Source organism: Loxodonta africana, chromosome 8 (genome assembly GCF_030014295.1).
Source record: "Loxodonta africana isolate mLoxAfr1 chromosome 8, mLoxAfr1.hap2, whole genome shotgun sequence".
NCBI lineage: Eukaryota > Metazoa > Chordata > Mammalia > Proboscidea > Elephantidae > Loxodonta > Loxodonta africana.
Window position 1 is genome coordinate 13,894,214 of NC_087349.1, and position 18,665 is coordinate 13,912,878.

General features: G+C 48.1%; 1 protein-coding gene across 1 annotated transcript in view; it reads left to right on the forward strand.

Moving 5' to 3' along the window:
• SLC13A4 (solute carrier family 13 member 4) overlaps window positions 1-18,665 on the forward strand; it is a 47,432-nt gene that overhangs the window by 27,119 nt on the left and 1,648 nt on the right. Inside the window, exons 7-15 of the mRNA XM_064289680.1 lie at window positions 513-590; window positions 2,941-3,125; window positions 8,453-8,572; window positions 9,906-10,007; window positions 11,825-11,926; window positions 12,975-13,072; window positions 13,286-13,410; window positions 15,131-15,292; window positions 16,750-16,887. Coding sequence (XP_064145750.1) covers window positions 513-590; window positions 2,941-3,125; window positions 8,453-8,572; window positions 9,906-10,007; window positions 11,825-11,926; window positions 12,975-13,072; window positions 13,286-13,410; window positions 15,131-15,292; window positions 16,750-16,887 — 1,110 coding nt within the window. The remainder of the gene's footprint in view (window positions 1-512; window positions 591-2,940; window positions 3,126-8,452; window positions 8,573-9,905; window positions 10,008-11,824; window positions 11,927-12,974; window positions 13,073-13,285; window positions 13,411-15,130; window positions 15,293-16,749; window positions 16,888-18,665) is intronic.

Below are 18,665 nucleotides of genomic sequence, written 5' to 3' on the forward strand. Positions count from 1 at the left end.
TAGGATTCCTCTCAGTGGGGATTCCACTGACAAAAAGTTTTAACATTAAAGGGAACACATTTGAGGGAAAAGCAAAGTTCACCTGTACACCGCAACTCACTCTCAGCCCTACCCCAAAACTAGTTTTCCACCTCTTCAGGAGAGGTAAAAAAGGCCCATAAAACTGTGGCCCCTGTTTGTTTGTTGTGGTGAGAATTTTTTTTTTCCATTTTAAAGAAAAATAAAGGGTTCTTCCTTAGCTAATGAAGCCCCAAACGGTCAGGCTCTCCTATAAGGACAGAACCATGTTCTGCCAGGTTTTAAAAGTCCCTTCCACCAGCTGTGGGGAACATGTGAAAATGGCGCAGGCGGGTGGGCTCCCCCGTCCATGCTGTCCCTCCCTGGCTGCTAGTCTCTGATGCCCACAGGGCTGAGGCATGCGGTGCCCCTCGGATGGTTGATGGCACTTCTCCAGGTGCCGGGCCCACCACATCCTCTGCCTGATCATGTGATGGTGGACTTTGTTCCCACAGAACCTGAACGGTGTGCCCGCGATTGCCAACCCCATCCAAACAGCAAACCCCCAGGGCAAGAAGCAGCACTCTTCCCAGGTAACAGAACTGCATGTCGGACCCTGTCTCCTGCCTCCTGCGTGAGAGGCCTTGAGCTTCCCAAGGGCCTGGTGTTGAAGTGGGGAGGGTGTCAGGCCTGGCTAAGGGAGGTGTAACTGGGCCCTCCTTAGCCACATACACGTCCGGGCTGCGTGGGCCCTGGAGATTAAACAGCTAACTCACTGTAGGCGTCAGCATGTCACTTCCACCTGCTGAGCCCCAGTTTCTTCAACAGTAAAAGCCGAGGAATGGTCTAGTTCAGAGTTTTCAAACTATCCTTCAAAGGTGCTTCAGGGATGCTGAGACTGTAGGACAACTACTGTGCAAATAAGGAAAGAGCCCCTGGGTGGTGCAACAGATTAACATGCTTAGCTGCTAACCAAAAGGTTGGAGGTTTGAGTCCACCCAGAAGCACCTCAGAAGAAAAGCCTGGTGATCTACTTCCAAAAAATTGGCCATTGAAGATCCTATGGAACACAGCAGTTCTGCTCTGCAACACATGGGATCACCGTGAGTCAGAACTGACTTGATGGCAGCAGGTTTGGTACCAGTGAGACAAAAAATTCATGAATAAAGTGGATGTTGAGGCTGGTAGAAGATTGCAGCTGTCCCTTATATCTCTTGACTTAAATTTTTGGCTCATCCAGTCTTAACGGTTTAATATCCACCATCACTTGAATGTCATCATTTATTAAAAACTTACTATGTTCCAAGCACTATGCTAAGCATTTTCTCTTTAGTCTTCCCTTGACTCAATGAGCTAGTGACTTTGAGCTCCATTTTGCAGATGAGGCAGAGGTGAAATCATGTGTCCCAGGCCTCTGAACTAGTTGTGGGGGGGCACCTTAATTCAAATCCAAGTCTCCCTGAGTACGTGCAGTTAACCACCATGATATACTTCCAGTTATAAAGTAGACGTGTGCCGATTAAATGCTGCATTTGTGTTTTGTATATTGGGGTTCCACGTAAAATTTCATAAGAAGATAGGATCATGGAAAGCCACTGGACCAGAGGATCTATGGATCTCTTCCAGCTATTCAGGGAGGTTAGGAAGGGTCCAGCCTCTGCTTACTTTGGCCTTCCTAAGATGATGGGGCAGAGGGGAAGGGCTTTGAGAAATGTGGCGAGGTAGCCTCTTCCCCATGGTATTCCTCTGGCCCAGCCCACTGACCTCTGTGCCAGGCCTCCCCTAGCCTCGTGAAGATTCAATGGTTGTACACCAGTGTTCACTGCAGCACTGTTCACAATAGCCAAAAGGTGGAAACAGCCTAAATGTCCACTGACAGATGAATGGATAAACAAAACATGGCATACTGTATTTTTACAAAAATAACAAGTGCCATCTACATTTGTTTGCCATTCATGCCCTCCCCTCACAAGGTATTTTCATAAGCACACTATGCTAATTTTTTTACAGCAACGTAAAAAAATATATCAGTGCTTATGAAATACCTCACAGGGTATTTTGCAAAGTTGGCAAACAGACATAGAAGGCATGCATTATTTGTGTAAAAATACTGTATACACACAATGGACTATTAAAAAAAAAAACAAAACCAAACCCATTGCCGTCAAGTCAATTCCAACTCATAGCAACCCCACAGGACAGAGTAGAGCTGGCCCATTGAGTTTCCAAGGAGCACCTGGTGGATTTGAACTGCCAGCCTTTTGGTTAGCAGCTGTAGCACTTAACCACTACGCCACCAGGGTTTCCAATGGACTATTACACAGCCATAAAGGCGAATGAAATCCTGATACATGCTACAACATGGATGAAACTTGGAAACATTATGCTGAGTAAAATAAGCCGGTCACAAAAGGGCAAATATCATATGATACTACTTGTATGAAACAGTCAAATGGATGGAGACCAAAGTTTATTAGTGGCTATCAGGGTTAGGTGGGAGGGAAAAGGGGAGTCTTAGTTTAGAGGACACTGAACTTCTGTTAATGGTGGTAGAACAATCTAGAACCATCTAGTGGCGGGTGGTTGCACAACATGAGGAAGGTAATTGTATGTGTTAAAACTGCTGAACTGGGACACGCCTTTTTATGTATACTTTTATCACAATAAAAAGAAAACAGGTAAGATAAAAAAAGTAAAAACAATCAATGGAGCAGCCTACTGTTGCTTCATTTGTTCTTCATAACAATCCAGCAAGGAAAACATTATTTCCCCATTTTACAGAAGAAACTGAGGCTGGGAGGTATGCCCAGATTGGTAAATGGTAGAACTGGGATTGGGATTTGTCTTTTGATACCACTGTCCCATGCTCCCTCCTGCTTCTCAGGCTGGGTATACCAGAGAGTCAGGCTGGATTGCAGAGACTTGCTGGTTTTCCTTTGGTAGGAAAAGCCACTGGTCTCGACCTGCAACCCCAGGAACCAGGAACTCAGCAGAAAATACAGATCCCAGCACGACCAAATGATCTGCAAGTGCCTGTCCCTGAGCATCTCCTATGCTGCGACCATCGGGGGCCTGACCACCATCATCGGCACCTCCACCAGCCTCATCTTCCTGGAACACTTCAACAAGTGAGTCCTTCACTCAGTCAACAATCCTTCTTAAACGTCTGCCCTGTGTCAGAACTGGACCAGCTGCTGGGGATAGAGCAGATGGTGAGACAGTTTCTGTATGAAGAGGGAAAAGAGGCAGTCAGGTCATCACAGGTAAGTGGACAGGAGCCTTCTGGGAGAGCCCAGCAGGGGGTGCTCACCCAGTCTGGAGGGAGGAAGTGCTGCCCTGGAGAGGGCCCTGAAGGATGAGTCCAGAGAACGAGATGAGGGGAGATCTTCCAGACTCAGAAAATGATGTCTGGGAGGGCTCGGAAGCAAGAGAGCACAGGCGTATGAGAACACAACAGGGCAAAAGATGAGGCCTGGGAGGGAGTCGGCCAGATCACAGAGGGCCTCGCGAGGCCCTGGAGGGCACTTGGACTTCAACTTAGAGGCAGTGAGAAGCGTTTGGAGAACTGTAAGCAGGGAGCAAGGTTATCAGATTTAGAGTTTTGAACACTTATTCTGGATGGGAAAGTGGAGTCTAGATTGGAAAAGAGCAGGCAACAGGAAGGCATTTCAGGGTGGCAGATGTCCAGTGGAGTGGTCAGCCAACTGTGGCCAGGCGATGGTGGCAGTGGGGCGGGAGACATGGTTGGACTTGAGACATGGTTGGAGATACTCAAAGGTAGACTTGATGGGCCTTGGTAGGATAAGAAAGAGCCTGAGAGAGGGAAAGCATAGTCTGACTCTCAGGTTCTGGCTTCAGTAGCTGAAGGAACAGAGTAGCCCGTTTCCTGAGTGAAGGAAGAACACGTTTGAGGGAAAAGACAAGTATGAGGTTTTGGACTTGGTGACTTAGAGGTTGAGATATAGTTCTGAATCTCAAGAGGCCTGGGATGAAGGCATAAATTTAGAGTCAGTGGCAGGCAAGACTGACTTCCAGGGTGTTCAATCCGTGTGGTCACACAGGGCCCTTTGCTCCAAAGTGCCCCAAACCTCTCCTGAAATTCTTAATCATTTTTGAACAAGGAATCCCACATTTTCATTTTGTCCTGGGCCCCACAAATTAGATGGCCATTGGTCCTGGTGGCGTGCATCTGGTCACTGAAGCTGTAGGATTGGATGGGATGACTCAGGGAAAATATTTAGAATAAGCAGAGCAGTGGGCATAAACATTAAAAAAAAAAAAAAAATTTAAGCTCAAGCATTTGAGGTAGACAACAAAAAAGAATAAAACACCATCAGACAGGAGAGAGGAAATCCAGGAAAATCTGGTGTCATTCTACCCAAAAGAAGAAAGTGTCTCTAGAAAGAAGGAGTGGTTCACAGTGTTTAAAGCCACTACATGAGCAAGCCAAAAAAGGACTAAAATGTACCCATTAGATTTAGTGAGGTTGACGTCATGCGGATGTAGGCCAGGACAGTTCGGTCAAGTGGTGGAAAGAAGCCAAATGTCAGTGACTGAGGATAAGATGGAGGTGAAAAGATATGAGATGGTTGTTGTTGTCGTCGTTGTCGTCAAGTCGATTTCAATTGGGATGACAACCTAGGGTAAATTAGGGTCAAGAGGGGTTTTTAAGATGGAAGATGGTTAAATGCTGAGAGGGAGGATCCAGATGAGATTAAAGATGGCGGGGGTGATAGACTGATCGCACTGAGAAAGCAAGAAGTGATGGGAGGGAGAGTAGAGAAATAATTACAGGCAGGAGGAGAGGCACAACTTTCATTTAGAGAAGGAAGGAGGAGAAGAACGAAGGGAGGGATGGAGTTGGGGGAGGAGAGCACCAGTGAACAGTTAAGACCTAATTCCCCAGGATCTAAGCTTCAGGAACTCCTCACACCATTTTATTTCTGTCTAGGCTTTGAGTTTCTGGTTCACTGTGTTGTTGTCGTTAGGTGCTGTTGAGTCAGTTCGGACTCATAGCTACCCTATGTACAACAGAACAAAACACTACCCAGTCCTGCACCATGTTCACAATCGTTGCTATGCTTGAGCCCATTGTTACAGCCACTGTGTCAATCCATCATGTTGAGGGTCTTTCTCATTTTTGCTAACCCAATACTCCACCAAGCGTGACATCCTTCTCCAGGGACTGGTCTCTCCTGATAACATGTCCAAAGTATGTGAGACAAAGTCTCCCCATCCTTGCTTCCAAAGAGCATTCTGGCTGTATTTCTTCCAAGACAGATCTGTTCGTTCTTCTGGCAGTCCATATTCAGTATTCTTTGCCAACACCATAATTCAAATGCATCAATTCTTCTTCCGTCTTTCAAGTTTCTGGTTCACTGTGTTAGCTTACCTGTGTCTTAGTTAGCTACTGCTGCTAACCAGCCACAGGTGGGTGGCTTTAATGAACAGAAATTTATTTTCTCACAGTTTAGGAGGCTAGAAGTTCTAATTCAGGGTGTTGGCTCTAGGGGAAGGCTTTCTCTCTCTGTCGGTTCTAGGGGAATATCCTTGTCTCTTCAGCTTATGTTCCTGGTTCCTTGGCGGTCTTCCCTCTGTTTGTGCTTCCTTCTCTGCCCAATCAGCTCTTTTTATATCTCAAAAGTGATTGGCTGAAAATGCACCCACACTGAAACAGCCTCATTAACATAGCAAAGAAAACCCTATTCCCAGATGGCATTACATCCACAGGTATTTTAAAAAAAAAAAAAAACTGTTGCCATCCAGTAGATTCCGACACAGAGACCCTATAGGACACAGTGAACTGCCCCACAGGGTTTCCAAGGCTGTAATCTTTACAGAAGCAGACTGCCACATCTTTCTCCAGTGGAGCTGCTGATGGATTCAAACTACCAACTTCCGGTTAGCAGATAAGCACCTAACCACTGCACCACTAGGGCTCCTTTTCCACATGTATAAAACCCACTGCCGTTGAATAACCACTACGCCACCAGGGTTTCCTTTCCACATGTATAGGGGTTAGGATTTACAATACATATTTTGGGGAGGCACAGTTCAATCTATAACATGCAGTTTGTCCTCCTGGGTGTACCCTTACCTCATAAGAGTGTCCTTCGTCAGCTTTTTCAAGTTCTGCGGTTGCCTGGGCTCTTGCCCTGCTTCCTCCTGTACATCTGTTGTCTCCCCTGCCTATATTGTGGCTTGAAATGTTAGCTGTCGCCTGCTTTTGTTAATGATGGATCCATTTTTGTTTCTCACTCTTCTTGTTCCTTTGGGTTAATTCCAGAAGAAGAAGGGGGAAGTGCTTCTATATGCCACCACCTCCAAACCAAAAGATTCCCCAGTGTCCCCTACTCATTCAAGGTCTTGATCATTTTTCTCTTGTCTTGAAAACCAGATGCATAAACCTATCAGAATCTTTATGTAAATTAAGGGTAAATAGGCTCTGAGCAATTCTCTGAGTATAAAATATGTACACTTTGTTGTTATGTTGTTGTTAGGTGCCATCAAGTTGATTCCTATTCATAGCGACCCCAGGGGGCAGAGTGGAACTGCCTCATAGGGTTTCCATAATCTTTATGGCATTGGTCAAAAACAAGGCTCCAGGAATTGAAAGAATACCAAAGAATGGATGCCAAGCTGGAAGCACTCACTTCTCAATGCAAAAGAAAAAATTGGAAGACAGCTACCTGGCCAACCAAATGGAAGAAATCCATTCCCAAGAAAGGTGATCCAACTGAATGTGGAAATTATCCAACAATATCATTAATATCACACACAAGTAAAATTTTGCTGAAGATCACTCAAAAATTAATGCAACAGTACATCGACAGGGAGCAGCCAGAAATTCAGGCTGGATTCCGAAGAGGCCGTGCTCATGAGGAACCTGTTCATAGACCAAGAGGCAGTCGTTCATACAGAACGAGGGGATACTTCGTGATTTAAAATCAGAAATGGTGTACATCAGGGCTGTATCCTTTCACTATATTTATTCAATCTGTATGCTGAGCAAACAATCTGAGAAGCTGGACTATATGAAGAAAAACGGCATCAGGATTGGAGGAAGGCTCATTAACAACCTGTGTTATGCAGATGATACAACCTTTCTTGCTGAAAGAGAAGAGGACTTGAAGCACTGATGAACATCAAAGACCACAGCCTTCAGTATGGATTGTACCTCAACATAAAGAAAACAAAAATCCTCAGAACTAGACCAGTGAGCAACATCACGATAAACGGAGAAAAGATTGAAGTTGTCAAGGATTTCATTTTAATTGGATCCACAATCAACACCCATGGAAGCAGCAATCAAGGAATCAAACAACATATTGCATTGGGCAAATGTGCTGCAAAATACCTCTTCAAAGTTTTAAAAAGCAGAGATGTCACTTTGAGGACTAAAGTGTGCCTGACGCAAGCCACGGTATTTTCAATCGGCTCATATGCATGTGAAAGCTGGACAATAAACAAGGAAGATCAAAGATTTGATGCCTTTGAATTACGGTGTTGGTGAAGGATATTGGCTATACCATGGACTGCCAAAAGAACAAACAAATCTTTCTTGGAAGAAGTACAGCCAGAATGCTTCTTAGAAGCAAGGATGGCGAAACTTTGCCTCAAGATCTTTGGACATGTTGTTAGGAGGGACCAGTCCCTGCAGAAGGACATCATGCTTGGTAAAGCAGAGGCTCAACAAAAAAAAAAGGAAGACCCTCAAGGAGGTAGATTGACACAGTGGCTGCAACAATGGGCTCAAACATAGCAATGATTGTGAGGAGGACCAGGCAGCGTTTTGTTCTGTTGTACATAGGATCACTATGGGTTGGAACCAACTGGACAGCATGTAACAACAACAATCTTTACAGGAGTGGAGCCCTGTGGCACAGTGGTTAAGCACTCGGCTGCTAACAGAAAGGTCGGCAGTTTGAAACCACCAAGCACCCCATGGGAGAAAAGATGTGGCAATCTCCTTCCGTAAAGATCACGGCCTTGGAAACCCCATGGGGCAGTTCTACTCTGTTGTATAGGGTTGCTGAGTCAGGATCGACTCGACAGCAATGGGTTTAATCCTTACGGAAGCAGACTGCCAGGTCTTTTTCCCCCAGAGTCGCTGGGTGCATTCAAACTGCTGACCTTTAGGTTGGCAGCCAAGTGCTTAACTGTTTGCGCCACCAGGGTGCCTTATATACAATTTATCGATATCTATTTTGATTACTTCGATGCATTTTTTACCTTAATTCATGCTGGGCTCTGTAGAGTTGCAGCTGTCAAATAAGTGAGTTCAAGATAATGTTTATCTAAATAATGTTTATCATGTCTACATATTGTTACCGTTATATCTACCCCTTAGCTCTGTCGTGTGTCTTCCTAAGGCATATGGAGCGTATTACTCCAGAATGATGCCACGTGGAAACCCAACCTTTTCTAATCACTGACCTGCTCCTTTACTCTCTAGCCAGTATCCGGCTGCGGAGGTGGTCAACTTTGGCACCTGGTTCCTCTTCAGCTTCCCCATCTCCCTCATCATGCTGGTGGTCAGCTGGTTCTGGATGCACTGGCTGTTCCTGGGCTGCAAGTGAGTTCCAGGCTCGGCAGCAAACAGCTGAGGCTCTTCTGCCGGCACACAGGCCCTGGAGGACTCTCCTCTAGGGGGCGCTGCAGAGCAACCACAGAGGTGGCAGGGAGCACGCAGTGAACCAGGCCTTCTGTTCTCGGGACTGTAGCCGGGTACATGAACTCAGCTCCTCACTACAAGCTCTGCGATGAAATGCTCTTCATTCCAACTCATTGGTTAGAGGGCCTCTCTCGTTTCTAAAAGGTCTAAATTGGAGAGTGTGTAATGCTTTCAAAGTACATACAGCAATTTCAACTAACTTCTAAAGACATAACTCCAAGCAGAAGTAACCTTAAGCTTAATTTTTATAGACACAAGTGGTTTACACATAGTAGTTTGTATGGAATATGTTCACACCCCTCAAAGTAAGTTAGACTTTCTCCCTGAAATATTCCTAATATGTTTAATCTGCTTAATAAGCTTTTTCTTCATAACCATCAACTTACTCCAAACTTGATCAGTTTCAAACACATAAAGGGAGAATATGTATGTTTTGTTAGTGGTCCTTGGACCCCAACGCTCCAGTTGGTCAAGGAACGTTCTCTGAGCTGATTTTTTACTGAGACTGTCGTCAGATCAATAATGGCTGCACACATCTATAACTACAGTGTTGCTCGTAAAAAACTAACACCCACTTTCACTGCAGACAAGCCGTGACTCTAGACAAACACACGCACACACATACACGTGTGTGTGTGTGTATGTAACACACAAACATATAAACATCTACACACATATACCACATCACACTGGTTTTTATTAGGAACAGAAAGACAAGTATAGAGAAACAACCCCATATAAATAAAAAAAAATACACTTGCAAAAATCCGTAAGCCGTAATTCACATTGATAACCAGCCAGCTGCCGTCAAGTCGATCCGACTCATGGCGCTCCCATGTATGTCAAGGGTAGAGCTGTGCTTCATGAGGTTTTCAATGGCTGCTTTTTCGGAGGTAGATTGTGCCAGGCCTTTCTTCCAAGGCACTCTGAGTGGACTCAAACTGCCAACCTTTCCCGAGCGCATTAATCATTTGTACCACCCGGGCACTCCCATTGATAACACCAGAGATTTACCCAGGTGGGTATCCACAAAAGACAAGGGAGAAGGCTGAGGAGAGGCTGTGTAACTTGGTCTGTGACAGGTGTATCAACGGTGGGGGTTGGAGGGGCAGAGGTTGTGGGTGAAGAGGAGACACCCACACCCTCAAGGAGTTTAGTGTTTGCTTCTTGGTTGATCTCCTCCTGGCCTCGGAAGCTTGTTTTCTTTATTCTTATGCTTATTCTCTCTTCTCAGTTTTAAAGAGACCTGCTCTCTGAGCAAGAAGAAGAAGACCAAAAGGGAAGAGCTGTCAGAGAAGAGAATCCAAGAGGAGTATGAGAAGCTGGGTGACATAAGGTAAAACCAGCCGTTCGCCTCCTCTCCTCCTCCAGGGTGAGAGCGTGGCAGGTGGAGTGAGCACAGACGCAGCCTTGTACTTGCTGGTCTCGGGCGGGGGGAGTTTTCCACAACTGTGAATCCAGGCATTTAGAAGATGCTGTTGAATGCCAAAGTCCAGCTGGCCTGCATGTCAGGTGGCCGCCCTTCCCCTCCTCTGTGTTCAGAGTCCAAGGTATGGCCGCTGCATGTAGGTGAAATGTTGTATATAAGGGCAGCTTTTCCACCAACTTGAAACATGCTGGATTCCTTTCAAGAGTCAAAGACTCCCCACATTCCTCAGAATGGGCCCCCACTGTGGTCCAGTGGTCACTCCTAGTGAGAGGGAACTTTGTATTACTTTTAGGGCAAAGCCAGCATTAAATACTGACTTGAAAAAAAATTTTTTTTTTTTTTTCTGAAGACAGGAAGTAAAGAAATCTCTAACCAGCCTGGGCCATTTTTATCAGCTTGTCCATAGTGACCTAGCATTCTATCCAGTGGTAGTTCTCCTCTTCTGGCAATTAGTGGAGTCCCTGGGTGATGCAAACGGTTAACACCCTCGGCTACTAGCCAAAAGGTTGGAGGTTTGAGTCCACCCAGAGGCAACTCAGAAGAAAGGCCTGGTTATGTGCTTCAAGAAAGTCAGCCATTGAAAACTCCGTGGAGCACAGTTCTACCGTGACACACATGGGGTCACCATGAGTCGGAATCAACTTGATGGCAACTGGTTATTGGTTTTATGACAGCAATTGGCATGTACAACTCTGTCTTGGTAAAAGCGTTCAGGTGTCAACTGTATTTTTTTAAACTTTTCATTTATAAAGGAAACCCTGGTGGTGTAAACGTTAAGAGCTACAGCTGCTAACCAAAATGTCGGCAGTTCGAATCCACCAGGTGCTCCTTGGAAACCCTATAGCGCAGTTCTACTCTGTCCTATAGGGTGGCTATGAGTCTGAATCAACTCAAAGGCAACGGGCTTTGGCTTGGGCTTCATTTATAAAAGTAAATACATGTTCATTGTAGAAAATTTTAACAAATGCAGAAAAGTAGGAAGAAAACAGTAACATTTATTACCTGTATCGCCAGCATCCCAGCGTTACCCGCAAGCACCGTTAACACAATGTACTTCCTTTCCACAGGTTTTTGTGCACAATTAGGTGCATTTTTGGTAACATTCAGTCCACACTAAACATAGTTTTGTATCTTGCCTTTTTCACTTAGCGTTATATGGTCATTATCTTCTCAGGTCGTTAACTCTTGTTTGCAAACATGATTATAATGGGTGCATCTCGTTATAATGTGTAGTTTTATACCCAAATGTACTTGATGTGGTGGAACGACATTGGATATTTAGGTTGTTTCATTTTTTCATAAGTCATGCATCACGTGCATTTCTGGTTATGGTCCTTGGACGAAGGGAATGCACGCTCTCCGGGCTCCTGATGCCTGTCATCAGATTGCCTCACAAAGGTCCTGGCAAGCCCAGCGTTGGCAGGCACCCATCTCACACACTCTCCTCGCATCATAGGCTGTTATTTTAAATTATTTTGTAAGTTTACAGGACTGTGTTGGCTTTCCCTCCCCACCTACATTTCTCCAGGAGCCCTTTAATATTTTTCTAGCATTATCTCAGTCCTCTTTCCGATTCATTCTCAGCCGTTCACAGTGGTTGAGCAGGAATGGCATGTCATCTCTCCAGTATCCGGGACCCTAAGTGACAGAAGCATCCCGAAGCAAAATGGAAAGCTAAGGGGAACTTCCCAGTCCTGGAGGGGTCTTTCTGTTTCATTTGATAGCTACCCTGAGATGGTGACTGGGTTTTTCTTCATCCTGATGACGGTGCTGTGGTTCACGAGGGAACCTGGCTTTGTTCCAGGCTGGGATTCCTTCTTTGAGAAGTAAGTGATGTCATCTCCTCCTCAAGAATAAGCACCCCCCCAAGTTCTTCTGAAGCGTAACTAGGCTATGGCAAGTATTGCAGCAGCCCTGGGCCCACGGTGCCACTGAGCAGTTTCTATTAACCCAGTACAGCCAGCGGCGCTTCTACGGAAAGTGGCACCTATGGCAAGCGCTGAAATTGCACCCCTGTCCAAGCATCTGACACCCCTCTTTTTAGATAACTTTACCATGGTATCAGCTCAAATATACACGTCAAGCTCATTAATCTTTTAATTAACACATAACCATGCTTGAGGAAGGGCGCTGGGCCGTACCAGGTAATAGAAACTGCTCAGTGGCACCACACACTCAGGGCCGGTGCAATACCCTACACAGGCCACTGTCAGGCTGTAGCCACCGGCATCCCTTCAGAGACTCCTGGGGTAGACAGGACGCCTTTGGAAGGCCACTCTTTTTAGGGAAGCTGCAGTCTTTGGAAAAGGAGGGCAGTGGTGGTTCAGTGGTAGAGTTCTCACCTCTCATGCAGAAGATTCAAGCTCAATACCTGGCCAATGACCCTCAGGCACGGCCATCACCCGCCTGTCAGTGGAGGCTTGTGTGTTGCCATGATGCTGAGCAGGTTTCAACAGAGCTTCCAGACTAAGACAGACTAGGAAGAAAGGCCTGGTGACCTACTTCCAAAAATCAGCCGGTGAAAACCCCATGGATTGCAACAGTCAGATCTACAAGAGACAACGGGGATGGTGCAGGACCTGGCAGTGTTTGGTCCACTGTGCATGCGCCGCCATGAGTTGGGGGCCAACTGGCCGACAACTAACAACAAATTCACGTTAGCCAGACCCTGCCTCCAGACGTTAACCACTGCCCATTCAGTCCACTGTGGGGCACTGTGGTGGCAACCGGTGGGAGGAAGTGTCATCTCTAGCTAGGTCCTAAAGAAGGGTGTTGTCTTCAGACTGTCCGTTCTGAGACACCTGTTCCTCCGTTTACCTGCTACCAGGGAGGCTCCTGACCCTCCTCCTCCGGCCACGCTTGTCTCTTTGCTAGGAAAGGCTACCGCACCGATGCCACAGTCTCCGTCTTCCTTGGCTTCCTGCTTTTCCTGATTCCAGCCAAGAAGCCATGCTTCAGAAGGAAGGATGACGGTGAGCGAGGGTTCATAGGAGACGCTGGGGCTGGCTCGGGCCAAAGGAGTCCCAGACCGAGGTCTTTGAAGGACCGTCACCGAGGTCCTTCAGACCCTCTTCCCCAGTAGCAGAGCAGCCTCCCCCATGGTCCAGCCCGTCCCCTGGGCCCTTGTCTCACAAATCTCGCCCGTGAGGTTTCACTGGCCCTGCATCTCTGTCCGTTGTGACCAGGGGAGCCCAGGGATTCCTTGCTGGGGACGGAGCCCATCATCACCTGGAAGGACTTCCAGAAGACCATGCCCTGGGAGATCGTCATACTGGTGGGAGGGGGCTACGCCCTGGCCTCAGGCAGCAAGGTACTGCTTGCCTTCTGTTCCTATTGGCCGAATCTTCTCCGGCAGCTTCACCCAACAGGTCTTTGTAGCTCTGGGAGGGAGGAGGCAAAGAAGCTGATGGGGGGAAAGGTGCATGTTCACCAGAGGACTGGGAGGAGCAGCTGAGGCAGGATGGATGCTGCCTCACCCAGCCAACTGCTCTTGCTCCCTGGCTTTGTCCAGTTAGCAAGGTTTAATGTAGAACAAGAGGGAAACAGTGCAGTGTACTGCGCCAACCACTATTTGACACAAGTCCCCACATATGGGGTTTGCAGCTCACGGTCAGTCTTGAGGACAAAGAAAGAAAAGCCCTGCCAGGCGAAATGGCTGCTGACAGAGAGAAGTCCAGAGGATTCTAGTCCTTGGCTGTCTGTGACTTGCCGTGAGACTGCCCGGATGCTAGAGAGCCCAATGAGCTTCTGATGAATTTGGAAAATAGGAGAAAACGTAGCCTGCTGACGATGTCAAAAGCCTGTCTTTAACAGTAAAACATGAGTAGCTTGAGGAATCACAGCATAAATGTCTCGCCTTGCTTCCTGCCCTTACCCCCCATTGCTGTATGGAGTTTGAAGTCTCTAGGATACCATGAGGGAGCACTGGTGGCCCAGTGGTTAAAGCACTCGGCTGCTAACCAAGAGGTCAGCGGTTGGAACCCACCGGCTGCTCCACAGGAGAAAGATGTGGCAGTCTGCTTCCATAAGGATTTACAGCATTGGAAACCCTATGAGGCAGTTCTACTCTGTCCTTCAGGGTCACTATGAGTTGGAATCAACTCAACGGCAGTGGGTTTGGTTTTGGATTTAGGAAATAGTAGGAAAAAAACAGAGCATATTACCATAGAAGGGAGACAAGCAGGGAGGGAGAGAGGGGGAATGCATATGGCATCCTGGGGTTTTTAGTTCAAAAACTCAATGCACACTCATTTTTATAGGTAGGGTCAGCCCTCACCATTAGTAAATGAACATCCTCCAACCAAGTGAATTATTCCAGATGGGAATAACCACTCATTTGGGTGGATGTGTATAAAGGTTTGGAAATGGCAGTACACCTTCATGTCCTGCAGATGGTGGATCCCAGTGTCAGCCATGGTGGGATCTGAACCTAAAACAGGTGGAGGCTGAAGAGCTGAATCTCATAAGTCAGGAGACGGACTTGCTATCTCGCTCCTTCACTCATTACTCATGTAAAACTCCCTGCATTCAGCCATGCCTGCTCGTGCCCCCTAAAAAGCCACAGAAAAGGCTACTATCCAAAGAGGCTGATGAATTTTACTCTTTCTCGGTTAATAAGAGACGTGGATTTCAAAAGCAGAGTTAAGGATGACACGTGGCACTCTGGGAAGGGGCACAGGGCATGCTGGTTCAATGCGTGGAGGCTGGAGAAGGGTGATGAGACTGAGGTGGGGGCTGGTCACCTTACAGACCCCACCCCTGCCAGGCCTCACGCCAACATCCTAGGAAGGACCACAGCAGTCAGGGTGGGTGCGTCTCCATGCCCGTGACAACGACTGACCAGGAACCCAAAGCCTAGGTGTTGTAGAGACTGGATGTTGTATAGTCCTAGGGGAGAATGTTCTGGGGCTGCAGGCACGACCTCATTGTAAAGAGCGGGGTGACCTCTGGCTCAGTCAGCGGAAGACACGGAGACAAGACAGATGGCCCCTGGGGTCATCTTGTCACTGCCTCACCTTCTCCTCCTGCAGAGCTCTGGCCTCTCCACATGGATTGGGCACCAGATGCTGTCCCTGAGCAGCCTCCCTCCATGGGCGGTCACCCTGCTGGCATGCATCCTGGTGTCCATCGTCACCGAGTTTGTGAGCAACCCGGCCACCATTACCATCTTCCTGCCCATCCTGTGCAGCCTGGTGAGTGCAGTGGGCTCCCTGGGGTAGAGCTGGGCTGCTGGAAGGTCCCAGAGCAGCCGCTGCACCTGCCCCCTCCTCTGGCTACTGCCCCCGCTCTCACAGGTAGTGTTCAATCCACGGTTTGAAAAATGAAGTTTTTCAAATAGCAACTTGTAAATAAATAGATAAATTAACTCACCATATCAAGAGTTCTGGAAACCCTTTTCCTAACCAAAAAAAAAAAAAAAAAAACCAAACCCATTGCCATCAAGTCCAGTCTAAACAGTCCATCCCTTGCAAGGGCTCCAGAGGGCTCCCCTGGACACAAACAACACAGTTGACAAAATAACCCTCAAACCCCAGGCACCAAATTCCCCACCATCGGCCTCCACCTTTCCCTCCTGAGATAAGACTCAACAGGGGGCTAAAGAAGCAGCCTCAGGAAATGGAGGCAAGATGCCCCCCGAAACACACACGGCTGCAAAGACCAAGACCACAGGTGTCACCGTCAGCACGCCCGCACCCAGTGACTGCCCAGGGGGTTCTGAGAATCGGGAGCAAGACCAGCCTCGTCCTACAGCCTCAGAGCGATTTGCTACTGTTGGGAAAGGAGCAGGAACAACTGCCAGATCTGATGTGGCTAAGCCTCCCCAACGTAATACACCTGACCCCACACTGCCCCTGCCCCGCTCTAGGAGTGAAGGTTCCTCCCCAACACCCCACCTGACAGTCACATCCTCCTGCTCCATCTAACCCCAGGCCCTCCCTGTTCCCCGGGCAATCTCTGCCCAGTGGTCAAACGTCTCCAGGGTCTCCCTCCCATCGTCTTGTTGGGGTGAGCATGGGCGCTCTGTTAGTTAAAACTTGGCATTGTTGAGGGCTATGGGTTCCAACCCCACAAGCAATCTTACCAAGAAGAAAACCTTAGCTCTGCGCCCCAAGGGGGAGGGATCCCCACTTCAATCAATGCAGCCAATGCATGGGATTTTTGTCTGAAGAAAGGATTTCTCAGCTCGCGAATAAAGTTTGAAAACCACTTCCACAGACCCCCCCACCCAAAAACAAAAAAACATTGCCTTCAAGTTGATTCTGACTCGTAGCAACCCTACAGGACAGAGTAGAACTGCCCCATAGAGTTTCCAAGGAGCAGCTGGTAGATCCAAACTGCTGACCTTTTGCTTAGCAGCTGAGCTCTTAACCACTGCATCCCCAGGGTTTCCTTCTGTAGACCAGCACCCAGAAATGAAACACCCCATCTAGGAGGTAACTCAAAGCCCGTGCCCCATAGACATGAACGCTCAGCATCAGCACACCACGGCCACCCTGCGGGCAGGGACCCAACAACCCCAGCGTGAGCATCCCGCGAGGGCCGGCCACACCCAGGCAGCACTGAAGCGCACGCCTAGTGGGAGGCCAGGGATTGAGCTCCACCAAGAGTCTGACCTCCGCCTGATGTCTGTGCGTTCTCTCTCCACCAGTCGGAGACGCTCCGCATTAACCCGCTGTACACCCTGATTCCCGTCACCATGTGCATCTCCTTTGCAGTGATGCTGCCCGTGGGCAACCCCCCCAACGCCATCGTCTTCAGCTACGGGCACTGCCAGATCAAAGACATGGTGAGTGGCGTTCACTTTCTTCTGGCCGAGCCCACATGAGCACGAGCATGGTGCCCCAGCCTTCTCCTAAAGCGTATTTTCTAGTGGTGCCCCTGGTCTATCAGCACTCCATCTAGTGTGGCAGAAAGAACAAACGGTGCCAGTAAAAGGGTTTTTGGTTTGTCCTTGTTCACAGATGCCATCAAGTCGATTCTAACTCATGGCCACTCCGTGTGTGCTGAGTAGAACGGCTCCATAAGCTTTTCAAGGCTGTGACCTTTTGGAAGCAGATCGACAGGCCTGTCTTCTGAGGTGCCTCTGGATGGGTTTGAACTGCCAACCTTTCAGCTAGTAGTCGAGTGCTTAACCACTCAGGTGGCCGGTTTGTCCTTAAGCACCCAGAATAGCAATAACGTGCTCTCCCCAGCCCTTGTCTGGAAGAAAGTATGGGTTGTTGTCATTGGGTGCTGTTGAGTCAATTCTGACTCATAGCAACCCCATGTGACAGAGCAGTACTGCCCCCACGGAGTTTTCTAGACTGCAGTCTTTACAGAAGCAGATTGCCAGGTCTTTCTCCTGCAAAGCTGCTAGGTGGGTTCGAACCACCAGCCTTTCGGTTAGCAGCCGACAGCTTAACCATTGTACCACCTGGGATCCTTTAAAATTTAGGTACATGGATAGAAAAAATGGGGACAGAGCAGGATGTGGCCCAGTTCCAGGAGGCATGAGCTTGCAGGAGTCTCGCCTCAGTTCCTCCATCGGACCAATGGGGATAAAGATTGAGAAGCTGTATCAACCTAGGGTGAGGGACCAGTCCCTGGGGAAGGACATCATGCTTGGTAAAGTAGAGGGTCAGCAAAATAGAGGAAGACCCTCAGTGAGATGGACTGACACAGGTGCTGCAGCAGTGGGCTCATCACACATAACAATGATGGTGAGGATAGTGCGGGACAGGGCAAAGTTTTATTGTTATCATGGGGTCCTATGAGTCAGAGCCGGCTTGACCACACCTAACAACAACAGGCTGAAAACAGGATCCTTTTGTTTAGCTCTCTCCCAAGGAAGAAACCCCTGAGGCAACAATGGCAGAAGGAAGCCTCCAGAGCTCGTTTCTGTGTTTTCACTGGGCTCACAAAGGGTGGCTTTGAGGAGACATCTTGCACTAATGAGTGTTGGCCATGTCCACCCTCCACACCTCAATCTGTACTCACTGCCATGCTTCTTAATATTCTAGGCTGATGGGAGAGAGGACGACAGGGCGCACTAATACCCATTACCGGGGCCTGCCTGAAACAGGGCCCGTCCACCCTTGCTGAGATCTGAAACGTTATTTTCCTTAGAGTCCAAACTCATCCTCAGCCATCTTGTAAATGTCCAGTGGAGGAAAGGAAGAAGGAGCTCGAGGCCGGTGGCAGAAACTCAGACCCTGCCACCATCCAAATGCTCAGCTGAGGCATCTCGAACAGTCCAGGGAAGGGATGTCTCGCCAACCCCCTCTCCCTTCATACCTTGCTGCACACCCTCCGTCTGCTCATACCATGCTCGGCCCAGCCCTCCTCTCCCTCAAATGACCAGGACAGGATATTTTCAGACGCACCAGAGGACAGGAAGTGAGCCTGTCCTGGGTTCTGTTCCCAGCTTCAATTTCCTTATCCGCTCAGTGAGGAGGTTCACACTCTGTGGTCCCTTAAACCACCTTCATTTAGCTTCTTGAGAGCCTGCCTGTCACTTGCTAGGAGACATGGCGGCTCTCCATCTCCACACCAAAAGGCCCAGGGAGTCAGATGACGAACGAGTCC